Here is a 26,569-nt window from a genome sequence, read left to right on the forward strand (position 1 = left end):
CCCCCACCTTGTCATTGGGCAGTATCAGCTCTCTCCAGATAAGCTATTAACTCTTACTGCTCACACAGCACAGGCAAAGACTGCATGTACTAATGTATTCTACCACTTATTACATGTGATGGAAGCTGCCAGGCTGTCACCATATACATCCTGTATGTACTGTACATGTCCCCTGCTCCTCCATGTGATGGAAGCTGCCAGGCTGTCACCATATACATCCTGTATGTACTGTACATGTCCCCTGCTCCTCCATGTGATGGAAGCTGCCAGGCTGTCACCATATACATCCTGTATGTACTGTACATGTCCCCTGCTCCTCCATGTGATGGAAGCTGCCGGGCTATCACCATATACATCCTGTATGTACTGTACATGTCCCCTGCTCCTCCATGTGATGATAGCTGCCGGGCTGTCACCATATACATCCTGTATGTACTGTACATGTCCCCTGCTCCTCCATGTGATGGAAGCTGCCGGGCTGTCACCATATACATCCTGTATGTACTGTACATGTCCCCTGCTCCTCCATGTGATGGTAGCTGCCGGGCTGTCACCATATACATCCTGTATGTACTGTACATGTCCCCTGCTCCTCCATGTGATGGAAGCTGCCAGGCTTTCACCATATACATCCTGTATGTACTGTACATGTTTCCTGCTCCTCCATGTGATGGAAGCTGCCAGGCTGTCACCATATACATCCTGTATGTACTGTACATGTCCCCTGCTCCTCCATGTGATGGAAGATGCCAGGCTGTCACCATATACATCCTGTATGTGCTGTACATGACCCCTGCTCCTCCATGTGATGGAAGCTGCCAGGCTGTCACCATATACATCCTGTATGTACTGTACATGTCCCCTGCTCCTCCATGTGATGGAAGATGCCAGGCTGTCACCATATACATCCTGTATGTACTGTACATGTCCCCTGCTCCTCCTTGTGATGGAAGCTGCCAGGCTGTCACCATATACATCCTGTATATTCCCTGTGCAGTGTTCACTGGATTTACTTGTGGGAAACTAAATGGATGTAATGCTAAATTACTTTGAGAGAGAATACAAGGCATCATGGGATCTGTGGGCAAGCTAACTGGCCTCAGCTTGAGGGCATAGACAGACAGACATTAGTCTCCGCCCACTTCACCTCTAGTGAGAAAAGAAAATTCAATCATTTAAAAAAAATAAAAAAAAGGACGAGCAGCACAAAGTAGGCATCAAAGGGGAATCACATATATATAATAATTTGGTAAAATCTCCATAGCTTTACAGTTACGCTTTAATATTGGCTGCTGGTCTTTAGGACCTTCGAAGGTCAGTTTACCGTAGCTGGACTTCAATTCAAAAGAATGGACAATAAATTGCAGTAACCCAACAAGGCCACTAAATAATGTTCTTCCAACTCCACTGTCTATGGATTATGGGGGATTGTTATCATACGATGGCGCTTCTGCGCCAGCCCCGCCGCTGCAAATTTGCAGCCCTATACATCAAGAGGCTTCTGCCTCTTGATGTATCTGGGCGGGAGGCTGCAGGGCCTGGGGTAGAAAAAGACACAGCCGGCGGCTTTTCATGTATGAAAATTCGCCGGCAGCAGCAAGTGCGCAGGCACGGGGACAGTAACGCCCCACGCCGGCCCACTCCCGTCTGGCCGCGCCCTCCTCTCGGCCGGGCCCGTCTGGCCGCGCCCTCCTCTCGGCCGGCCGCGCCCCCCTTCATGCCCCACTGGCGTGAAGGTGGCGGATCCGGGCAAATAATCGCAAAAGCTAGCAATAAGCTAGCATTTGTGATTATTTCAGGTCCTCTGCGCCACTGGCGGTGTGCAGAGGTCCTGATAAATATCCCCCAATGTCTCAATCTCAGTAACACAAAAGAAATGTAAATACAAAATGTCAGAGATTTTACATTATTGAGCAAATAATGAGATTCTGCTGCCCCCCAGTGGTCGGATCACGTATAATACACAAATAAAGTGCAACCGCAACATAGACAAACCACAAGTGAAGAGGGAAAGTGCTGCCGCGAAGAACCATTTCTAAAAATACATATGTGCAACTATTAACCACATCCACGACAGCTCAAAAATAACACAAAATCTGTTCCCCAAAACACATGTAAGTAACTATTTAAAAAGATTTTTAAAAACCTAACAAAGGGAACCTGTCATCAAAAATTTGCCTAATAAACCACTACCAGTATGTTGTCATACAGTTGAGCAGCTTACAGATCCAGGTATCTTTCGTGATCCAACTTGGTGACATCATCCAGAAAATCAACTTTAAAACCCCTTAGGGACGTGGCCCTTTTTCTTTTTTGCATTTTCATTTTTCACTTCCCACCTTCAAAAATCTGTAACTTTTTTATTTTTCCATGTAAACAGCTCTGTTTGGGCTTGTTTTCTGCATAACAAATTGAACTTCATAGTGATGGTATTTATGATTCCACGCCGTATACCGCGAAGCGGGAAAAAAATTCAGAATGCAGTGAAAATGATGAAAAAACTAATTTGCACAGTTTTCTTGTGGGCTTGGATTTTACAGCTTTCACTGAGCGCCCAAAATCACTTGTCTATTTTATTCTTTGGTTCGGTACGATCACGAGGATACCAAATTTGTACAGGTTTTATAATGTTTTCATACATTTAAAAAATTTAAAACCTTATGTACAAAAAATTCTTCATTTTGCCATGCTCTGGCACTAATAACTTTTCCATGCACGGAGCTGTGGGTGGTATTATTTTTTGCCACTTTTGATGATGTTTTTAACGCTTTCATTTTTAGGACTGTATGGGATTTTGATCACTTTTTATAGAATTTTTTATATTTTGGGCGCCAATTTCCGTTACGGGGTTAAACGCTGGGAAAAATTGCTGATACATTTTGATAGATCGGACATTTTGGGATGCGATGATACCTTATGTGTTTATGATTTTTACTGTTTATTTATATTTATATCAGTTCTAGGGAAAGGGGGTGATTTAAATTTTTACTTTTTTTACTATTTTTTCATATTTTTTACCATTATTTTAGATCCTCCAGGGTAATTTAACCCTGCAGGTTACGATTGCTAATACTATATACTGCAATACTACTGTATTGCAGTATATAGCCATTTTGCAATGATTTTTAATAGCCTGCCCTCTGGTGGCTATTAGTAATCATTTCACCTGGCAAGCCTACGAGTCTCAATGAGACTCTAGGCTGCCATAGCAACCGATCGCCGCCCTCCGATGACGTTCCAGAGGGCGGCGATCGGGAATCCAAGATGGCGGCCGCCATTTAACTGTAAGTTAGGTGCCGTGGTCGGGTTCGACCGTGGCACTTAACAGGTTAACTGCCGCGATCGGTGCCAGCACCGACCGCGGCAGTGACAGGCGGGTGTTGGCTGTATTATACTCGGTCGGCAAGGTGTTAAAGAGATGTTAATTGGTTGTATAAAGTCAGGGAGGCGGAGAGTTTAACACTGAAGTCAAGTTCTCCCAAACTCTAAATCCTCCTCCCATGTGAAGCTTGTGACTAGGATCGGAAAGTAAGAGTTCTCCTTATGGAGAATTTACTAATTGAAGGGAACCTGTCAGCACACTAGCCCCCCTCAGCCCACAAACAGTACCTTTGTGTACAATTCACATCTCCTGGATGTTCTTTTGGCATATCTCCACATTGCAACATTTCTCAGAAATCCGATTTTATTCTTTTGTAAGATGCAATCAAGAAAGCTTCTTCCTGCTAGCAGGCTGTGCTCACATACAGGGTCACTTCAGGCATGAGGCGAGATGAAGAACCTGCCTCAGGCGGCAGATAGTGGGCCCCTGTGGTGGGCAGCAGATGTCCAGTAGTACTACTGTAAAAATCCATGTGTAAGCCTGTCTCACTACTCTGACGTCTCGGTTGCCGGGGGAAGAGCGTGAGAGGAGGGGGAATGATGGAAGCGACGAGTAGCCGTGAAAGTAAAGTAGTTGTTTTATTTGCACTACATGCAGAAGAAGGCAACATGCGTTGGGGCCCGGTCGGTACACAGGATTTACAGGGAACTTGTCATCAGGAGCCCTTTTTCAGGTTCCCCCATGTCCCCATAGAGAATAGTGCACACATTTCTAAAGTTCTTATAGTAAAACTGATGCAAGTTTACTTTGCTGGATACAGAGCAGTGTCCCTAGTCCCATGGGAGTGGCCAGTGAGGAGCAGTCCCCCCACCCCCACCTCACCCTCGGGAAACCGCTCTGTCATGCATTGATTTAAAATTGAAAAAAACCTTCCATGTCCCCCATATCTCCTCCCACCTCCCGTCGCTTCCCACCCTCAGGACGTCATACACGTCGATCCCCCTCCTCACTGGCCACTCCCATGGGACTCAGCTCTGCAGACAGAAGGTAAACTTGCATCTAACTTCGTATATTTGATACTACATGTTATTTTTGGGGATCCTCGCTACAATTATACTTATGTATTGCCTATTATGGTATATTATTGCACATGTGTATAGTATGAGGGCCGTAGGAATGTTTACCTTGTACATCACTTATTCATGTGAGTAATTTTAGACATTGATCTATTTCTTGTGTCAGTCACTCCGGATTCCTCCCCTTTTATTTTGATGTGTTTTTAATAGTTATTAGATTAATAAAGTATATTTGGCATGAATATTGTTTTGGTTTTTGTACCTATACATTAATTAGGGAGGGGGCTTTGGTTGTATAAGCTATTTATATGTTAATTAGGGAGGGGGTTCTGCTATATATAATAATTTGTGGGTGCTGTACATATTTTAATTTATTCGGGGGACTATATACTGTTTATAGGATGTTTTATTTGTGTTGTCAGGTGTGTTAGAGTCATAAATTATTTAGGATTATTATCCAGGTGACATTATACTGTAAGTGACTGGGATATTTTTAGGTGCATGGTGTGGGGGATTTGCTGCACAGAGCTGATGACATCTGGTGGCGATTTTGGCAGTAATAAGTCACGGACAGGAGAAATCGTAATGAAGTTAGGCCCTATCTACAGAATGATTGAACCCCCCCCCCCCCAAGATCACAAAGACAGGGGGTGTTGTACCCCAAAAGAATGGAGCAGCCGGTCATACATGCACACTGCAGCTCCATCCGGCTGTCTCTGTCAGCCGGATGTAGTGCGTATGTGCGGATGCCTTTACTCCTACAGGAGTATAACGGACTCCTGTTCTCACCGCTGAGACCCCCACGATTAACCAGTTACCACCTATCCTGTGGACCCCCTGGATCATGAGAACAGTCATCCATTGTACCCCAGATGAACTGAGCAGCCAATTGCCCGTATGCCCTTCTCTAGTCATGTCTATGGCGCCGACAGAGTTAACCTAACGGAGCGGCTCCATTCTTTTGTGGCTCAACGGGGTACAATGGACCACTATTCTCATGATTTCCCATTATCGAGAACTTGTTGTGAGCGGACAACCCCTTCAAGGGGTCTTTGGAGACTAAACGAATAATCCATAGGATGGGATTGTGTCGGACGTGATCGGATTGTGGTGCAGCTGCGCTGGCTTTCAACGTTGTCGGACAATTAGACTAATTCGGACTGAGCGGGGGATTTAACTTTCAAACTTTGTCACAAGCCCAAGCACTTGCATGCACCAGGAAGAAGAAGGTGAACTCCAGGGACCTGAGCGGGGAAGCGACACATGCAGGATATCGGATGCACGATCATAGTGACTCCCCACACAGCACATTATACACGGACAATGCACTTACATGCACCAGGAAGAAGAAGGTGAACTCCTGGGACCTGAGCGGGGAAGCGACACATGCAGGATATCGGGTGCACGATCTTAGTGAATCACGGCACAGTGCATTCCGGTCAGACAATGCACATTGGGTGAACTCCTCTGGACGGGTAAGTAAATGTGCCCCTTTGGGTGGAATTTATGAGGGCCCCAGTTTTTTAGGTGCAATCACTGTTATGTGGCCAGGAATTGAACCAATTTCCTCCATTACACAAACTCCACACCAAGTGGGCGTAGAGAGGTATGAATGAGGCGCAGCCGCCGAAGGGCGTTCCAGGTACTGGCAGAGGCTAAGGCGAGACTCGGCATAGAACTGCCCGTTGGCGCAAACCTCAGCTACAATTATCAGGAATCCGCAGCCTCCTAATATAATAGGTCCGATGCATACAAAAAAAAAAAAAAAAAGCAGTATTACAAAAAATAAAAACATCAAATTCATTTTTAGGAGCAAAAACATTTTAGAAACTCCCAAATACCAAAGGAAGCGCGTCATGGAAACTTTCTGAGAAAAACTAAATTCTTGTGAGCCGCTGCTCTAGTTCCAGATGGGATCTGCTCATCACATGCCGGGGAGGATTGTGCTTCATCCAAATACACAAAACGGACTATGCTCCCAACTCAGACACAAGGTCATCCTGCTCTGCTAGCGCTCAGCCCCCACTGCATGTCCACAAACAACCCCCCCACCTCTGTACAACACACTGGATCCACCTCCATAATGGCAGCAACACACAGACCGGCAGCAGCCACCATGTATGTGCCATCACTGCTCCTCCTTATAAGTAAGTATAATCATAATTACTTACCAATACAGTGTATTATGGTAGTTATACTGTTGTACATAGGGGGCAGTATTATAGTAGTTATATTCTTGTACATAGGGGCAGTATTATAGTAGTTATATTCTTGTATATAGGGGGCAGTATTATAGTAGTTATATTCTTGTACATAGGGGGCAGTATTATAGTAGTTATTTTCCTGTAAATAGGGGGCAGTATTATAGTAGTTATATTCTTGTACACAGGTGGCAGTATTATAGTAGTTATATTCTTGTACACAGGTGGCAGTATTATAGTAGTTATATTCCTGTACATAGGGGGCAGTATTATAGTAGTTATATTCTTGTACATAGGGGGCAGTATTATAGTAGTTATATTCTTGTACATAGGGGGCAGTATTATAGTAGTTATATTCCTGTACATAGGGGGCAGTATTATAGTAGTTATATTCTTGTACATAGGGGGCAGTATTATAGTAGTTATATTCCTGTACATAGGGGGCAGTATTATAGTAGTTATATTCCTGTACATAGGGGGCAGTATTATAGTAGTTATATTCTTGTACATAGGGGGCAGTATTATAGTAGTTATATTCTTGTACATAGGAGGCAGTATTATAGTAGTTATATTCCTGTACATAGGGGGCAGTATTATAGTAGTTATATTCTTGTACATAGGGGGCAGTATTATAGTAGTTATATTCCTGTACATAGGGGCAGCATTATAGTAGTTATATTCCTGTACATAGGGGGCAGTATTATAGTAGTTATATTCTTGTACATAGGGGGCAGTATTATAGTAGTTATATTCTTGTACATAGGGGGCAGTATTATAGTAGTTATATTCTTGTACATAGGAGGCAGTATTATAGTAGTTATATTCTTGTACATAGGGGGCAGTATTATAGTAGTTATATTCTTGTACATAGGAGGCAGTATTATAGTAGTTATATTCGTGTACATAGGGGGCAGTATTATAGTAGCTATATTCTTGTACATAGGGGGCAGTATTATAGTAGTTATATTCTTGTATATAGGGGGTAGTATTATAGTAGTTATATTCTTGTACATAGGAGGCAGTATTATAGTAGTTATATTCTTGTACATAGGGGCAGTATTATAGTAGTTATATTCTTGTACATAGGGGGCAGTATTATAGTAGTTATATTCGTGTACATAGGGGGCAGTATTATAGTAGTTATATTCGTGTACATAGGGGGCAGTATTATAGTAGTTATATTCTTATAAGATTGGCTATAAACAATTTTTATTCTTCTTGTTTCAGTTCTGACCACAGAAATTGTAGGTAAGTGTACATTTTCCTATATACTGTAATGTAATAGCAGAGCTGTGCACTCTCTCCTGACATGTTACATATAACCTTGTACCCAGAATCCTGGAATTCGGTTGTTGTCTGTGATGTCGGGCAGAGGCCGTGATTCAGGCCTGAGAGACACAAAGATAAGCAGCAAACCAGGATTGAACACAGAAGCCGCAGTGTCCTGTTAAAATGTGATTATTTGTTAAAAGTGCAAATATGTCACATATGTAGGTCAATTGTACGGAGACTCCCTGGTGCCAGAACATTTTCTTATGGCTCTATGTTTTTGGGCTGAGTTTTGAGTCCATAAGAAGTTCCTCCAGATTAGTCCATGTAGTATTACCATAGTATATTCTTATCTTCCGGTACCAATTCTAACATAGTATTATATTCAGATGCCAGTTGAAGACCACAACATGGCCGTCTCCTCTGTTCTATCTCCAGGAGCTGTCCTCAGCCCCGTGGTGTCATTCAACCCAGACTGGAACAAAATCTTCACGGGAGAATCCATCAATCTGACCTGCGACACGGACTCTTCTGCTGAAGATGTAACATATGAATGGTTCAAAGATGGCTACTGGATACACTCAGGGAAAACCTTCACAATATCTTCTGCTCAGACGTCCAACAGCGGAGGCTACCAATGCCAGACAAGTGCTGGAGATCGGAGTGACTCAACCCGACTAGATGTCCACCATGGTGGGTAGTACCATCATATTTTCCCCATATAGATGAGGATCCTGTAGACCACTCCGAAGGTGTCATCTATGTGACATCACAGGTCGCCACCTCTTAAAAACGTGATGTCAGCCTAGGGTCAAGAGACACCATAGACAAAATAGTCAAATATGGTCAGAGCAAGCAAGAGTCAATCTCGCTGTAGGCCCCGGTAGGCGTCTTTTATTAGAAGTAATGCCTGGATGGACACTAAAGGTCAGGAGGTCAACGACGGGCTTTAGTTCCAATGTATGATGTGGGGATCATAGGAAACAGCTGGTATACGGAAAGGAAAAAAATACATGTCGAGGAAACTTGTGAATTATTGATTTGGTGGGTACCAATTAAGGTGGGTACAAGTTTACAACATCTGTAAATCAACATGTAATTTCAGATAGATACGATGCTATCTCCAACATGCCCCACCGATGCCTAGTCTTTCTTTGGTGGCTGTAGACAGCCTGGGCCCAGAATACCGGAGTGGCTGGCTTGTGCGGCCTTGAGCACGCTGTGGTCACGGTGCTCGGTATTGGGACCGAAGGATGGGCCTACAGCCTGGCAAGTCTCCAGCAGGTGGTGTGTGCAAGAAATATAGAGGGAGAGGCTGCTATAGCGGTTCTCCCTGGGGCAACGCCTGAGGTGTATATGGGAGTCCCTGGATGATGGAGGATGGGGAGTCCATGATGGTGATGCAACCTGATCCAGGGATTACATGGAGGCACGTTGTGCAAATCTTACAGTTCTTTATTCAACTTCAAACGGCAGGCAACGGCCAAACAGTAGCAGCAGATTCAGCAAGCTGGAAGGTTGGTGGAGATAGCTGGTCCACTAGAAGATTGCTTGCAGCCTTTTAGTAGCTTCAGGCTGGGCTGGTAAAGATGGAGCCGAGTCTGAATCATGGACATCTGCTCTCTGGTCTTAATCTCCTGACTTGCCCTGGGTGCTAGGCAGTGCCCTGAGGCACCTATGGTTCTTGAGCTGCACTTTCCTCTGTTTGATTTTCTGACATGTGCTCCAAGATGGAGTCTCTGCTCTCACAGCATAAGGTTTGACTCTGACTGAGTCTGCAGACTATGTGCTCCAGCCCACCATGGGTTTATATACTCCCTTGGTCAGGTGGTAGCACCTCTCCAATCAGTTTCCAGCTTGCTTTACAATATTACAAAGAATATCATTGGACAATAAAATTTGGCATGCTTATCTCTTGCCTTACCAGGCAGTAGCTTAAAGATGCAAAAACTAAGTCCTCCTAGCAGTAGCTTCTGAATGAGTTGAGCAGGCTCTTCAGATAGATCCTGACAAGGAGAGGGCGCTATTCGCAACAACCACCTTGCCTCTGCATTGGCAGGGGTGTTGCATATGTAAAAGGGTTGGGCCATACTGTTACAGTTTCTGCAAAAAAAGAGGGACTGAAAGTTCCTCTTTACATGGCGCACCAGTGGGCTGGTCTACCAGCAATCGAATTAACATTTGAGAGACTTTCTACCCAATCGCTGGGGTCCCAACAGTCAAAATTGTAAAATCTGTAGGAAAACCACTTGAACTGGGCACAACAATCTCTAAATGTATTGCTTTATAGATGGGATATGCCGTAGATGCCTCTGGGTCTTCTGTCCTTCACAAGATTGAAGCTTTGTTTGTGACCACTAGGAGAAGCCGCTCAACTTACTTAGGAATCGGCAAGCCCACTCGGCTATAACTCTCACATATACCAACCTCTGATATTTGAGCTCCATTCACAAGACAGGTGGTAGTAGCCAAAGTGCAGTCTACATCAGTCAGGTGATTGGAAGATGTATACGACTCCTCTGATGTGCTCTCAGTCTGCATTGGATGTTATGATAACTCCTTTCATGTTGCCTTTCAGGCTACGTCATCTTACAGGCATCTCCACATGTCTACGAAGGAGACAACCTCACCTTGCGATGCCACCACTACCCTGGACATCCAGCAGGACAGACTATATTTTACAGAAATGATGCAGTCATAAAAAGCTGGGGTCCGGAGGACGAGTTACTTATCGAGAAGGTCGACATGACGTCCAACTCCAAATACAAGTGCACAAAGCAGGTCAACCACCACCTCCTCTACTACCAGCACTCAGACGAAACCTCAATTTCCGTTCAAGGTAAATTATGGCCCAAGGTTTAGAATAAAAATGTAACCTTAATATTATTTTGCTTTATTATTTTGCTATATTAGGTCACTAGCCTACATATGGAGCTATCTGCTGCAGACGTCGCCCATGACTATTTTTGCAGATGGCTCCACAGAGATCTTAAGGATAACCTTAAGGATAACAAGTTTTGACTATCCACTCTTAATTACCAACATACCCTAAGAGAAGACTCTGAGACTCTTGTCACATTAATAATTTATTTCACCCTATTCATAGTCCTGAAACGGTGATCCAGCCCTGCACCTCCAGTGGGGCTCTTGGTCTCTGTTATGGTAGGATTGAGCAGGGACAATTACGGTAATACCTACAGAGACCAGGAAAACCCACGGAAGTTGGATCATGGGAGTAAAAACAAGTTAAGTACATTGGGGCACATTTACTAAGGGTCTGTAGGACGCATTTCCTTCGGGGTTTAGCTAATTTTTCTGTTTTGCCCTGAATTGCCCCAGGATTTTGTCGCGCACAATCAAACTGTGACGCATCGGCACCGGCTTTCATGCGACACAAATCGGGGGTCGGTCCGTCGAACAACCCGACTGATTCGGACCAAATGCGGAATTTAACTTTCAAAATTGTGTCTCAAGACAATGCACTTACATGCACCGGGAAGAAGAAGGTGAACTCCGGCGGACCTCAGCGGGGGAAGCGACACATGGCGGAAATTGGACGCACAATCTTAGTGAATCGCGGCAGACCCAAATCCTCGTCAGACATTCAGGATCGGCGGCGTCAATGGGACGGGTAAGTAAATGTGCCCCATTGTATCTGAAGGTTCAAAAGACCCAAAATGCATTTAAATTTATTTTGGAAAAAATCAAAAAAATTCATTTTAAATAAAATTGTACTGACTCCTAAACTGTCAACTTTTTTATTTTGCATCATCTCATAATGTAACCGCTTACTTCCAAAAAAGTAACCTTTAAACCACAAAAACAGGAAGTTATCAGTATCGGTTTGGGTCTACAAGAAATTCTTAGCATCCTATGCATAGGTTGGAGGAGGTAGATGCATATAGATGAAGGTACCTATAACAATCCATATTTTGCAATCTCATTACTGATCATAATCTCAACCTTTCTCCACCAGAACTAATTCCACTCCCGACGTTAAGAACGAGTTCACACTCAGCGGCAGGCGGTGACCGTGTGACCCTAACATGTCAGGCGAGGCTCAGTCCCCTCCGGCAGAGCACCGAATTACAGTTTGCCTTTTACCACAATGGAGAGAACATCCAGGAGTTCAGCCTATCCAATAAATATGAGATTCCGTACATGAAACAAAGTAATTCCGGGGATTATAAGTGTGAAATTGCGGCAATGAATTACAGACTGAAGAAGATGAGCGCAGCAATAACCCTACACGTGGAGCAGCGTGGGGACTCTGGTGAGTGCATAAAATATAGCATCACATGCAGAACACAACGCCAAGTGGGCAGGAGATCTGATAGGAGATCTTCGGGATAGAAATTACATTTTACAAGTTGCCCAATTGTCAATTTGTACTCACAATTTTCCCGTTCTTTCCATTTTTACTCCTATTTTAACTATTTGTATACGCAGTTCAACGCAAACAATTGCATCTCAGTAGTGACGAGTGGACCCTTTGAAATACAGGTCTGGTTGAGTTTGGCCCGAACCCAAATTTTAAGATTCTGTTCGGGTCTTGGTTTGGGTACCAAACTCATACCGAAACCAGTAACACATGCTCCTCCTGCGTAATCAGGGAACGACGATCTTCCAAAAATGGCGGCTCCTTCAGCAATTTCACTGTTGCTGGTGACTCTGCAAGCAGTGATGACTGATTTAACACCCTTAGGCTACCCCTTAATGCACACGAACGTATGGGGGACGTATATACCGCCGACGCATATACGGGCGATATATGTCCCCTATACATTGCTATGGACTCACAGCGCACAATGGGAGCGGTACGGTGCAGCACACATGCGGCACCGTATCGTTCCATACCCCGTAGAAAGATAGGACATATCCCATCTTTCTACGGAATACGGTGCCGTACGCCATATATTCCTATGGAGAGGGGCGGGGGAGAGCGGTGTGAATGTAGCCTTAATGAAGGCAGAAGTTGAGCCCTGAACTTTGTTAGAACCCAAACTTTGCCGTGCGCGTCTGTTCCAACACTAAGGAGAAAGGGATCCCTCTGTCGATCCTTGTTGTACCTGTTTGGCCAGGTAATGGAGTTTATTAATTTATAAAACATTAATGGCCAAAAATTCTGTTTCTGTTTACAATCCCTTTCAAATTTTGTAACAATTTGTCCTGTAACTCGAAATAGAAATAATAGTAAAGCAAAAAGAAGTTAAAAAAAAAAAACAGACAACCCTAAATTTGATATCACTGTTGGCCTATGAAAGAAAGTCAACACATTAGTTAATACCCAACGTTAAAGGCGCAAAATTTACAATTTCCCAATGTCCTGTAAAGAGTTAATAAAAGTTAACCGATAACTTTGTAACTTTTAACTAAATACGAATAGATCCGGGGGGGAAAATTCAAGTTATCCTATAAAAAAACAAGCCTCATACAGCTGTAGTGATGTAAAAATTTGTAATACAAGTATAATCCTAATAGGTAAAAAATGTAGTTTTTGTTTGTTTTTCTTTTTACATTTTCCCAACATACCTGCCGGCACATCCCCCAACTTTATAGACACCGAAAGAGGGACAAAAGTCCTATCCCCACACAGTATAATGGGGGTCATTTACTAAGGGCCAGATTCACGCTTTCCCGACGTGTTACCCGAATATTTCCGATTTGCGACGATTTTCCCTGTATTGCCCCGGGTTTTTGGCGCACGCGATTGGATTGTGGCGCATCGGCGCCGGCATGCACGCGATGGAAATAGGGGGTGTGGCCGAACGAAAACCCGATGGATTCGGAAAAACCGCAGCATTTAAAAAAAAAATGCATTTAAAAAAACCAAGTAAAGGATGGTGCACTCCGGCGGGCCTCGGCGGACTTCAGCACAGCAGCGACACCTGGTGGACGTTGGTGGAACTGCCTTAGTGAATCGCCGGAAGACCTGAATCCAGCGCAGACAACGTACCGCTGGATCGCGAATGGGCTGGCTAAGTAAATCTGCCCCAATATCTCAAAGTAGCCCCCACGCATAATCCCATGGAAGGCCTAGACAATGGGGGTCATTTACTAAGGACCCGATTCGCGTTTTCCCGACGTGTTACCCAAATATTTCCGATTTGCGCCGATTGTACATGAATTGCCCCGGGATTTTGGCGCACGCGATCGGATTGTGGCGCATCGGCGCCGGCATGCATGCGACGGAAATCGGGGGGCGTGGCCGAACGAAAAGCCGACGTATTCGGAAAAACCGCCGCATTTAAAAAACAAAAAAGTGTCGCTCGGGAAGCGCTTACCTTCACCTGGTCCGAGGTGGTGCATTCCGGCGCGTTCAGATGATTTTCAGCGCAGCAGCGCCACCTGGTGGATGGCGGAGGAACTACCTTAATAAAACCCAGCCGGACCCGAATCCTGTGCAGAGAATGCGCCGCTGGATCGCGAATGGGCCGGGTAAGTAAATGTGCCCCAATATATTACTTGTCAGGATCTGAGGTAATGGATCCTCTGTAGCACCGCGGATGATGGCGTAAGCCGACACCTGGGAGCGGAATCTAAGAGGCACCTGGTTTACACCAGAGCCCACCACAAAGCGGGTTGGACTTGCTGCGGCGTACCACCAGGTCGGGCAACAAGCGCGACTTTGCTTGCGGTGGTAGCCAAGGCGTGGTACAAAGTCGTGAGGCAGAATTGTGGTCGGGAACAGGCAAGAGGTCAGGACACACAGCGCGGAGTCAAAGTCGGGATCGGAATCGGGGTCACAATGGGAAATCAGCAGACAGGCACAAGGCAATTGCAACAAGCTTTCTCTCAGGCATGAAGCACAAAGATCCGGCGGGAAATGCAGGAAGTGGCGGGCTTTTATAAAATTCCAGGAAATGGCCAGCACCAATTAGCGGTGTGCTGGCCCTTTAAATCTTCATGCGCCCTAGGTGGCTGCCGGATCTGGAGCAGGAGCCAGGATAGGTAAGGAAGTGTGGGGGGGGGGGAGCTGGGGGCCGGAGCGTAGCATGGGTGTACCCACGACCTGAGATGTGACCACCTTATGGAATAATTACATTTCCAGCACCTTTCCCGCCTCTCTCCTGTGACCATCCACTTAAATCCCCCCCAATATGGCCCCTAAATTTAAAATCCCCTCAAGGTGTTGCCCACCATGATTCCTCTCTATCTTGTCCACCTTCAACCATGTTTCTAGAAAATTGAAATACAAAATGAGCCTAATACTCACAGCAATCCTCTGCCGCTGCTGTGTGTGGCTCTGAAGACAGAAGGAGTGATGACATCATCACATGGCGCCTGCTCCTGAGCCGCACACAGCAGTGGCACAGGAGCCAATGCCAGGTAGAAATTACAATCCAGACCCCTTGCCCCCCAGGACTTGCTTTGATGTATAATAAACAGATGATTGGCTTAGACTCCACCCATGTGATCTTCTGATTCCAAAATTATATTTGTCAACGGAATTTTTCTAAATTTACAGACACTTAATATTATTCCCTGTAAATCCCTCTGGTAATTTTCTCTCTCTTGTAGAGCTCTTTAATAATTCGGGGACAGAAGTAACATCTACACCAGGTGATTTTTCTTATTTCCCTAAAACCATGAATTAAAGGCGGTGGCCAGGATTATTGATGGTCCATCCTCAGGCTAAGCCAACGCTCCTGGATTGGTGGCGGCATTAATTGGGATCATCTTCCAGTCTAGGGAAGTTGGGATTGGATAAAGGTTCTTGTCAATCGGTTGGATAATTGTGGATATTCGCGTAGAGTTCGGAGGTTTTAGTCATTTATTGTGACTATTTTTCTGTTGCTGTTTTTTCTTAAAGGGTCGAGTCACTTTATCACAATCGTTTCGGTGACGTCCCTGGTCTTAGTCCTGGCGCTCATCGTCACCATCGTGGTCATCCTGTACAGAAAAAGACACGTCCTGCCTGGTAACCACCACCAGCCAACCCGAGGTAATGGGTACTAACCCCCCCACACACACACACAAAAAACCCCAAAAGTAGTTTGGCTTACTTTGCTAAAATTTCATGGCGATAAAAATTACCCAGTGCATATCGGCTGTACTAGATCCATCGCCCGAAGTTGAGTTGGAGTATGGAGGCCTCAGGGTAGGACAGTCAGTCACCCCTAGGAGTAAAAGGAGGACACACTGCCCCCTGCTGGTGTGATGATGTGGGGTCCATGGTATAGGACAGTCACCCCTAGATGTGATGAAAGGACACACTGCCCCCTGCTGGTGTGATGATGTGGAGAGCCATGGTATAGGGCAGTCACCCCTAGTAGTGATAGGAGGACACTGCCCCCGGCTGGTGTGATGATGTGGAGAGCCATTGTATAGGGCAGTCACCCCTAGTAGTGATAGGACTCACTGCCCCCTGTTGGTGTGATATGGTGAGCCATGGTATAGGATAGTCACTCCTAGTAGTGATAGGAGGACACACTGCCCCCTGCTTCTGTGATGATATATGGGCCATGGCATAGGACAGTCAGCACTAGCAGTGATAGGAGGACACACTGCCCCCTGCTGGTGTGAACCATAGTACAGGACTATGGCATAGGACAGTCACCCCTAGTAGTGATCGGAGGACGCACCGCCCCCTGCTGGTGTGAAAATGTGGGGAGCCATGGTATAGGACAGTCACCCCTAGTAGTGATAGGAGGACACTGCCCCCTGCTGGTGTGATGATGTGGGGAGCCATGGCATAGGACAGTCACCCCTAGTAGTTATAGGAGGACACTGCCCCCTGCTGGTGTGATGATATGGGGAGCCATGGCATAGGACAGTCACCCCTAGTAGTTATAGGAGGACACTGCCCCCTGCTGGTGTGATGATGTGGGGAGCCATGACATAGGACAGTCACCCCTAGTAGTTATAGGAGGACACTGCCCCCTGCTGGTGTGATGATATGGGGAGCCATGGTATGGGACAGTTAGTTACTGATTGTAGTGATAGGAGGACATACTGCCCCCTACTAGTGTGATGGTATGGAGAGCCACAACATTGGATGATTGTTCACCCCTAGTAGTGATACAAGGAACATTAGCAGCTCAGCAATAGGTGTAGGACATCCTGATCTATTGCCAATCCAGCAAACAGGATCAGCTGGGACACTAACTTCACCAACATAGCAGTGCAGACCGTGTACATGCTCAGCTGCACCATCTGCTACCACAACCTGAACAATCAGTGGATCACACAGCGGCCTCTTATCTAACAGCAGAGTATTTACTCAAGTTACTACTTGTTACTTTTTAACTAGGTAAAGTTAAAAATTGTAGCTTTCCATTCTTCTAGGCTTCACTGTTCTTGTCCCTGTTCTTCTATGTTTACTATTCTCTCCTGTCCTAATAGTCGCATGCGGAGATCCCGATACCGAAATGCAGAATATTTACACAGATCCGGACGTGGAGATCAAATGGCAAAGTAAGTGAAAGGTCAAAGTGTTACTCAATTTTCATCTTAACTGGGGTCTAAATGGGGTTTTAAAGGGTGATTTGTCCTCCCTGCGCACTGGATGGTTTTCTATTTTTTTAGTAGGACAGGAAAAGAACTTTAAGTGTAAGAATCTAGGCGGAAATTAAAAAAAAAAACAATTTATACAAAAAAATCGAAATGAGAGAAGAGACTCCATATGTGCCTACAGTACAAGGGAGCCATTGGCTTCCAATCTACAACTCACTTCTTCATAGGCGAAGGGGAGCTGTATCCAAAGGAGAAACTATTTAACAAAAAGATTAAAAAGTGTACAGCGCCTTTCAGAAAACGTGCAACTTTTTGTGCTCTTCATTCGGAGCTGGTGGTGGAGACCTAGCTGCTGTGACTCACTGTTCCACCTCCCCTCTGCCTAGAGCTGCCATTAAATCCAACACCTCAGTGATCTACATCCTGAGATATGAGGTGGAGACCTAGCTGCTGTGACTCACTGCTCCTCCTCCCCTCTGCCTAGAGCTGCCATGTAATCTGACACCTCACTGATCTACATCCTGAGATAAGAGGTGGAGACCTAGATGCTGCGACTCACTGCTCCTCCTCCCCTCTGCCTAGAGCTGCCATGTAATCTGACACCTGACTGATCTACTTCCTGAGATATGAGGTGGAGACCTAGCTGCTGTGACTCACTGCTCCTCCTCCCCTCTGCCTAGAGCTGCCATGTAATCTGACACCTCACTGATCTACATCCTGAGATATGAGGTGGAGACCTGGCTGCTGTGACTCACTGTTCCTCCTCCCCTCTGCCTAGAGCTGCCATGTAATCTGACACCTCACTGATCTACATCCTGAGATAAGAGGTGGAGACCCAGCTGCTGTGACTCACTGCTCCTCCTCCCCTCTGCCTAGAGCTGCCATGTAATCTGACACCTCACTGATCTACATTCTGAGATATGAGGTGGAGACCTAGCTGCTGTGACTCACTGTTCCTCCTCCCCTCTGCCTAGAGCTTTCACCTCAGTTATCTACTGTTTGTCTTGCTAGAATGATGGAATTGAGCAGATATTTTAAAGTGAAAATTAGTGAAAATATCTAAAGAGGGTCACAAGCAGCAGAGAGCAGCGGGGTTACTGGAGGAGCTCTGTGATTTAGAAATTGTAGAAATTGAAACAGGACAATGACGGTTGTGTCTCTCCCAGACTCTTCACTGCCCCCAAATTATCCACATCAGAACGACCTGGGGACCAAAAAAGATTTCATCCTGTGTTAACCTACAGGTAAGTAATATTTCTACAAGGTAACTGTCCCTTAAAGTGAACCTACAATACCAATAGTCACCCAAATAGTCAAATACAAGGCTCCCTCCATTATGTCATCACCTCACTACATTGGGTGTCACTACATTGGGTGTCTCCTAAAAATAGGGAAGCTTTCTGTCACAGACACACCCTTGAATAGAGAGGGTGTGTCCTGAGTAGAGAGGGTATGTGTCCCACGTAGACTGAGTGTGTCCCGCGTAGAGAGGTTGTTTTCTTACGTAGAGAGGGTGTTTTCCCGCGTAGAGAGGGTGTGTCCCGGATAGAGAGGGTTTGTCTCCCAGATAGAGAGGGCGTGTCTCCCAGGTAGAGGGGGTGTGTCTCCCGGGTAGAGAGGGTGTGTCCTGCATAGAAAGGGTGTGTCAAAGGTAGAGAGGGTGTGTCAAGAGTAGAGAGGGTGTGTCAAGGATAGAGGGGGTGTGTCCAGCTTAGAAAGGGTGTGTCCCGCATATAGAGGGTGTGTTACGAGCATAGAGGGTGTGCCCTGGGTGGAGAGGGTGTGTCCCGGGCAGAGAGGGTGTGTCTGAGCAGAGAAGGTGTGTCCCTAGTAGAGAGGGTGTGTCTCTGACATACAGGAAGCGCTTCCCTAAAAAAAGTCAGAAACTAAAGGACACAGGAGAAGAAAGTAATGAAGGGAGCAGCTGGTATGTTGTCTTTTCAGGCCTTAGAGGGCATCTACCATGAGATTACCTGAGGCTAGATGTCACTCACCTCCCTGTCTCAGGCCCTTTTCCAGTTATCTACTTTTGTTATACCTTAGAATCGGCTATTTTGGTTAAAATTAGAGTTTTTAAAATATGCTAATTAGCATAGCACCCCAAGACTCTTCCGGAAATTAAATAGTTCACGCTTCGGTGCCGCCTGGCACTGCCTACAGCCCATTATAAGAGTCGGTGACTTCGAGAGGGCTGATGACTCAATATATAGAAGCCTCCAGGGCTCTTCAGGATCATTAGTATAATTATAAAAGTTGATTTTGGAAGTAAGGAGGCCATGGATAACTAAGAAGATCCCCACAGTCCCGGTGCCTGGATCTCTGAGTAATGTCCCTGGTTTATCAGGATGGATTTTGATGGAACATTTCCTTTAAGTTTTCTGATCTTATCATATATGTTACATGTTGTTCCAACCATTACACCACTACCTTTAAAGGGAACCTGTCATCAAGTTTTCACCAACAGAAGACTTTATTGATGTGTCACATGCTTTTTGTAAAAAAACTTCCTAAGCTCAGATCCAGCTAAAATATATATATTTTTTAAATTGCTGCCACCTTGTCAGGAGATTCACTGGGTCACATGGGCATGCCACTATGTGACTTAGGCTTAGCTCCCTCATTCCCCCCTTCCTCATAAATTAGAGAGATGCTGAATGTGTGTGTCTCACTAAAGAGAAATCAGCTACAACATTCCCCCCTCCCTCATAAAATAGAGAGATGCTGACTGTGTGTGCCTCACTAAAGAGAAATCAGCTCCCTCATATATTAGAGATACATTGGCTGTGTGTGTCTCACTGAAGAGCAATCAGCTCCCTCATTTCCCTTTTCTCATAAATTAGAGAGATGCTGACTGTGTGTGCCTCACTAAAGAGAAATCAGCTCCCTCATATTTTAGAGATACATTGGCTGTGTGTGTCTCACTGAAGAGCAATCAGCTCCCTCATTTCCCTTTTCTCATAAATTAGAGAGATGCTGACTGTGTGTGCCTCACTAAAGAGAAATCAGCTCCCTCATATATTAGAGATACATTGGCTATGTGTGTCTCACTGAAGAGCAATCAGCTCCCTCATTTCCCTTTTCTCATAAATTAGAGAGATGCTGACTGTGTGTGCCTCACTAAAGAGAAATCAGCTCCCTCATATTTTAGAGATACATTGGCTATGTGTGTCTCACTGAAGAGCAATCAGCTCCCTCATTTCCCTTTTCTCATAAATTAGAGAGATGCTGACTGTGTGTGCCTCACTAAAGAGAAATCAGCTCCCTCATATTTTAGAGATACATTGGCTGTGTGTGTCTCACTGAAGAGCAATCAGCTCCCTCATTTCCCTTTTCTCATAAATTAGAGAGAGGCTGACTGTGTGTGCCTCACTAAAGAGAAATCAGCTCCCTCATATATTAAAGATACATTGGCTGTGTGTGTCTCACTGAAGAGCAATCAGCTCCCTCATTTCCCATTTCTCATAAATTAGAGAGATGCTGACTGTGTGTGCCTCACTAAAGAGAAATCAGCTCCCTCGTATATTAGAGATACATTGGCTGTGTGTGTCTCACTGAAGAGCAATCAGCTCCCTCATTTCCCTTTTCTCATAAAATAGAGAGATGCTGACTGTGTGTGCCTCACTAAAGAGAAATCAGCTCCCTCGTATATTAGAGATACATTGGCTGTGTGTGTCTCACTGAAGAGCAATCAGCTCCCTCATTTCCCTTTTCTCATAAATTAGAGAGATGCTGACTGTGTGTGCCTCACTAAAGAGAAATCAGCTCCCTCATATATTAGAGATACATTGGCTGTGTGTGTCTCGATGAAGAGGAATCAGCTCCCTCATTTCCCTTTTCTCATAAATTAGAGAGATGCTGACTGTGTGTGCCTCACTAAAGAGAAATCTGCTCCCTCATATATTAGAGATACATTGGCTGTGTGTGTCTCACTGAAGAGCAATCAGCTCCCTCATTTCCCTTTTCTCATAAATTAGAGAGATGCTGACTGTGTGTGCCTCACTAAAGAGAAATCAGCTCCCTCATATATTAGAGATACATTGGCTGTGTGTGTCTCACTGAAGAGCAATCAGCTCCCTCATTCCCCCCTCCCTCATAAATTAGAGGGATGCTGGCTGTGTGTGCCTCACTGAAGAGCAATCAGCTACCACATCCACCCCTCCTTTAGGAATTCACTTCAGCAAGTCCCAGAACCAACGTCTCTCTTATTCCCGAGGTAGAGGGGAGCTGAGGTGTGCCTCTGTAAGTCTTATAGCAAGTATATAGTCATTATGTGTGACGGTGAAAACCTGATGACGGGTTCCCTTTAAACCACAATATAAGAACAGAACTAACCTTTAAAAAAAATGTTATGCTCTCTCCATTGGCATACTAACATTTTCCTATTTTTTTTCTTCCATATGATGATCTTTTCCCATGATGCCTGCAACAGACTGCGGCCACTCGCCTCACTGACTGTATCCATGATAAATCAAGACACCGGGGACACACCTTCTCTATGCGGGACACACCCTCTCTACGCGGGGCACACACCTTCAACGCAGGACACACCCTCTCTACGCGGGACACACCCTCTCTACGCGGGACACACCCTCTCTACTCTTGTTGTTACATTAAATGGATCTGGTCATGTATAAACTATACATAAGGTCTTATAGGTGTAAAGCATTACCTGACGTGTGAGTGCTGAGAAGTCCTTATCTCTACATGCAAATTAGTATTTCAGTGCACTGTGGGCGTGGTCATAGAGCCCAGTGCACCCCATCTCTAGCCAAGTTTCACCGCTCAGCTCCTCTTATTCATCCTTGATTGACAGTGTTTCCCTGTATAGGTGATATATTTCTCTGTAGCTTAAAGGGAACCTGTCACTAGATTTTACATGAATAATCTACTAGTCCTCTTAGGTCGGGTATGAAACGTCCTTTCTAGAATTCCCTCTTTTATGTAAAACCTCATCCTTTTACTTATAAATAACCTCTTTGCCAATGAGCAGAGAAGAGCCAGATTTCTCTTAAATGAGTCAAGCTTAGAGGCTACAGGGGGAGAGTAACTTCAGATGCCTCTAGATTCTGTTCTATAGCGCCTAAAATCATAGTACTGGTGTCATACTAAAGATAAGAATCTCCTCATCAGGCTACAGAACCAGAAACACAGGCAGATATAGAAATAGGTGGGAATTTGATCTTTTCCCGCAGCTCACATTCCCAACATTGTATTTAACTGGCTGTAACTGTCTGATTCTGAAGCGTAGAGAACCACCAGCATGAGAAAAACCACAAGCGACCCAAAAGATTCTATATCTTTAATATGACACCAGCACCATGGTGCTATAGAACTGAAGATGACACTCTTCTAACTTGACTCATCTCAGACAGAATATGACTCTTCTCTGGTCCTTTTTTTTAGGTAAACAGGTGAAATTACACATAGAGGGAAATCTAGAAAGGAAATTTTATACCCGACTTGAGGGGGATGTGGTAGTTTACTGGGCTAAAACTGGAGACAAAAATTTGTCCCCCTTTACGTGACCCCAGGCACTTCTGTCCATAATGTAAGTAGTCCGGAGATGTGGACCTGGGTCGTGTTTCACTTGAAATCTCAAGAATTAACCTGTAATTGCAGCTAAAATTAAAAAAAAAAAAAAAAAACCCCGCAGCGCAAATATATTTTCATGTAAAAATGTAATATTTCTATAAATAAAATCTTTAAAAACACAAGTGTTCTCTGTTCTCTACGGCTCCTCTGATCCTTCCCTGGATCGGTGGGATGAGATCTCGTCCAGGATGTCGGGGAGATGACGGACGCCCTTCGCAGCTACCAGCACCAGGTTCCTCGGGGAGAACTCCGGCTTGAAGAGGGGGAGGACCTCACAACGAAACCCTTAGGTGTTGTCTCTGGAGAGATGTGTAATCATAACTTTTTCTGTTTGTTATCAGTAACAGCAGTACTGTGAAATATATATTCTATATTGTAGCTGGACCGGGGGCATGTCCTCACACTGTTGTGCTCTCAGCAGACAGTATTGGGTGCTGTCCCTGGAGACATGTGTAATCATAACTTTCTGTGGGTTATCAGTAGCAGAACTGTGAAATTCAGCAGTGTTGGGTGCTGTCCCTGGTGATTGTGTAATCATATCTTTGTTTACATTGTTAGTAGCAGCAGGACTGTGATGTAAGGATCTATATTCCAGGATTGTAGCTGATGTTTTGTGGGTGTGTCCCCCACACTGCTGTTCTCTCTGCAGTCAGCGTTCAGGATCAATGTAAATGTAAGTAGGAAAAAGTGAAGGCAGAAATTGTGGCGCTAATTACGTGGGATATTCGCCGACTCTCAAATACGAGGATAATAGTAATGATAAGAATTTATTTCTAAAAGGGAGACATAAGTGAAATCTTTTAAAGGCGAAGTGGTGGGGGCCCAGGGGCTCGTGCCCCGGGCGCCCCCCCCCCCCTATGCCCCTATGATCCACCCGTAACCCCCAACTAGAGGAGGCAACAAGATTCAGAAACTGCGCAACCGCGAGATATTCTGAATTCTAATACCAGGATGCCACTAGGTTTAAATGGTAAAACTGATACTATGGGGCACATTTACTTACCTGGTCTTGTCACAATCCCCGAGGTGCGTTGTCCGACGAGGATGAAGTCCGGCGCAATTCTTCAAGATCGTACACCCGAGATCCTGCATTTGTCGATTCCCCGCCAAGGTCCCCGGAGTTCACCTTCTTCTTCCCGGTTTATGTAAGTGCATGTTTTGCGACACAATTAGAATTTTAAATCCCGTGCTTAGTCCGAATCAGTCGGGTTGTCCGTCGGAGCGCCCCAACCCCCTAGATTTGTGTCGCATGCAAAATCCGATCGCCTGGGCCCAAATGCCACTTAAATGCGGTGCAAAACGAAAAAAGTCGCAAGCTGCCTGTTTGCGCATGTGCTAATTACCTGGGTGGTGATACAACCGGTTTTCAAGTGGTTTGTTGGTAGTAACACGGAGACCATGGCTAAGGACTAAACACTACAGTCCGAAACGCGTAGATCGTGTGTTGGTGGTCATGCAAGATGTGACCTTGCGTTTATAATACTACGAAATAAATTTACTTCTTTTAAGAAGACAATGCGAGTGCTGGAATATATAATGGGGCACATTTACTTACCCGTCCGGAAGAGTTCACCGAAATTGCATTGTCCGTGTATAATGTCCTGTGCCGCGATTCACTGAGATTGTGCCCCTGATATCCTGCTTGTGTCGCTTCCCCGCTCAGGTCCCCCGGAGTTCACCTTCTTCTTCCTGGTGCATGTAAGTGCATTGTCTTGCAACACAATTTGAATGTTAAATCCCGCTCTCAGTCCGAATCAGTAGGATCATCCGACGGGCTGCCCCCCCCCCCCCCTCCCGATTTCTATCACATGGAACCCATCGCAGCTGCCCCAAAAATTCATCGCATGCAACGCAATCCCCTACTAAATACCTGTCACAGCCATGCAAAACCCGAAAACGTTGGAAAATCCAAAAAAAGTGTGGACGCGCACCCTTAGTAAATAAGCCCCTATGTGAATATATAGTTTTTGCAAATAAAAATAATTTGATTGACTTCCTTGTGTAGGTCCATCTGGTTATCCAATGGTGACCATTTATGGCAGGGGTCCCCAAACTACAGCCCGCGGGCCACATGCGGCCCGTCCGGACAGGAAGCTCCTGCCCGTCACTGTATAGTGCTCGATGCGGTCACATGGAAGCCAGTGCCCCTGCGCCACAAAAAGGGTCACATGCGACACAATCCCAGCGCAGACTCTTGTTCAATACCTGTGGATGCCGAGCAGTCCCCGAAAAAATGTGCATAGTCCGGCGAAAGTTAGCAGCGAGACCCTTAGTAAATGAGCCCCAATAAGTCAATGGCTAAGCACAAGGTATACATCTGGAGCTCTTCCAATGTATACGCTGGGCAGATACTAACAAAAAAAATTGTGAACCCAGCCTAAAAGCGTAACCAAATTTTTTTATTGGTTTAATAGCTGAAAACAAAAACAGGAAGAAAATGCAAGGGTTAACAAATATACACAGTTTAATAAGTGTTCTATGTGGGTATCGGATCACCAAACCAAGCTATGGACACGAGGCATCAATTTAAAAAAATTGTGTCACAAAAAAACAAAAAGTTGACTATTTTCCTCCAGGCAGATCTGTGCCATGTGAAAATTCTCTTACCAGTCTAAGTTTTTATGACCATTTGGAAATTTGTCTACATCATTTCCTCTTAAAGAGTAACTGTAAAGGATTTTTGTTTTCCACAAATCAATAGTTCTTGGGATGTAAAACAACTTTGCCTTTTATCTTTATTACCTATATGCAGTAGTTTCCTTGCTATCCCCCCTCAGATTACCTCAGTTCTGCAATGGCTACCTCCTCTCCATGTGCTGCTCCATAAGCCCTGGAATCCACCAGAGAAGCAAAGTATAAACAAACTACTGATTCATGGGAGGAGATGAGCTGCTGCTCCCTGCACACAGGGGAGGAGGTTATGTAACAGTGAATGCAGCAGAGCTGGATGTGTATGCAGATGTCTCCTGCACAGAATAGTGAGGTACAAGATCTCCATGTTCACTATCAGTCCCTCCATCCCAGTCTGTGATTCTACAGAGTTTCTCTGTCCGTCTCTGCTCTTCATGCTGCCCCCTTCCCTTACTTTGTCATCGGCAGTATCAGCTCTGTCCTCTGCTCCTCCATGTGATGGAAGCTGCCAGGCTGTCACCATATACATTCTGTATGTACTGTACATGTCCCCTGCTCCTCCATGTGATGGAAGCTGCCAGGCTGTCACCATATACATTCTGTATGTACTGTACATGTCCCCTGCTCCTCTATGTGATGGAAGCTGCCAGGTTGTCACCATATACATCCTGTATGTACTGTACATGTCCCCTGCTCCTCCATGTGATGGAAGCTGCCAGGCTGTCACCATATACATCCTGTATGTGCTGTGCATGTTCCCTGCTCCTCCATGTGATGGAAGCTACCAGGCTGTCACCATATACATCCTGTATGTACTGTACATGTCCCCTGCTCCTCCATGTGATGGAATCTACCAGGCTGTCACCATATACATCCTGTATGTACTGTACATGACCCCTGCTCCTCCATGTGATGGAAGCTGCCAGGCTGTCACCATATACATCCTGTATGTACTGTACATGTCCCCTGCTCCTCCATGTGATGGATGCTGCCAGGCTGTCACCATATAAATCCTGTATGTA

At 45.2% G+C, this 26,569-nt stretch overlaps 1 protein-coding gene across 2 annotated transcripts; it reads left to right on the plus strand.

The window, feature by feature from the left end:
* The first annotated feature begins 6,322 nt into the window (after positions 1-6,322).
* On the plus strand, positions 6,323-23,005 carry LOC140069332 (high affinity immunoglobulin gamma Fc receptor I-like). 2 transcript variants are annotated; one of them, XM_072114894.1, is made up of 10 exons: positions 6,323-6,545; positions 7,827-7,847; positions 8,307-8,561; positions 10,447-10,707; positions 11,845-12,141; positions 15,390-15,431; positions 15,682-15,813; positions 17,214-17,285; positions 18,491-18,568; positions 21,754-23,004. In XM_072114894.1, the coding sequence occupies exons 1-9, from the start codon at positions 6,371-6,373 to the stop codon at positions 18,559-18,561; spliced, it is 1,326 nt and encodes a 441-aa protein (XP_071970995.1). In that variant the 5' UTR covers positions 6,323-6,370; the 3' UTR covers positions 18,562-18,568; positions 21,754-23,004. The 2 variants fall into 2 exon arrangements, with proteins under 2 accessions (XP_071970995.1, XP_071970996.1); XM_072114895.1 differs by lacking the exon at positions 15,390-15,431 and having other exon boundaries at positions 21,754-23,005.
* The last annotated feature ends 3,564 nt before the right edge of the window (positions 23,006-26,569 follow it).

Source organism: Engystomops pustulosus, chromosome 7 (assembly GCF_040894005.1).
Source record: "Engystomops pustulosus chromosome 7, aEngPut4.maternal, whole genome shotgun sequence".
Classification (NCBI taxonomy): domain Eukaryota; kingdom Metazoa; phylum Chordata; class Amphibia; order Anura; family Leptodactylidae; genus Engystomops; species Engystomops pustulosus.

Excerpts from the sequence above, each read along its gene's own strand:
- LOC140069332 (XM_072114894.1), top strand. The coding sequence starts at position 6,371 with ATGCTCCCAACTCAGACACAAGGTCATCCTGCTCTGCTAGCGCTCAGC. Across the intron at positions 6,546-7,826 it reads ATCACTGCTCCTCCTTATAA|TTCTGACCACAGAAATTGTA; the intron begins GTAAGTATAATC and ends TTCTTGTTTCAG. Across the intron at positions 10,708-11,844 it reads AACCTCAATTTCCGTTCAAG|AACTAATTCCACTCCCGACG; the intron begins GTAAATTATGGC and ends TTTCTCCACCAG.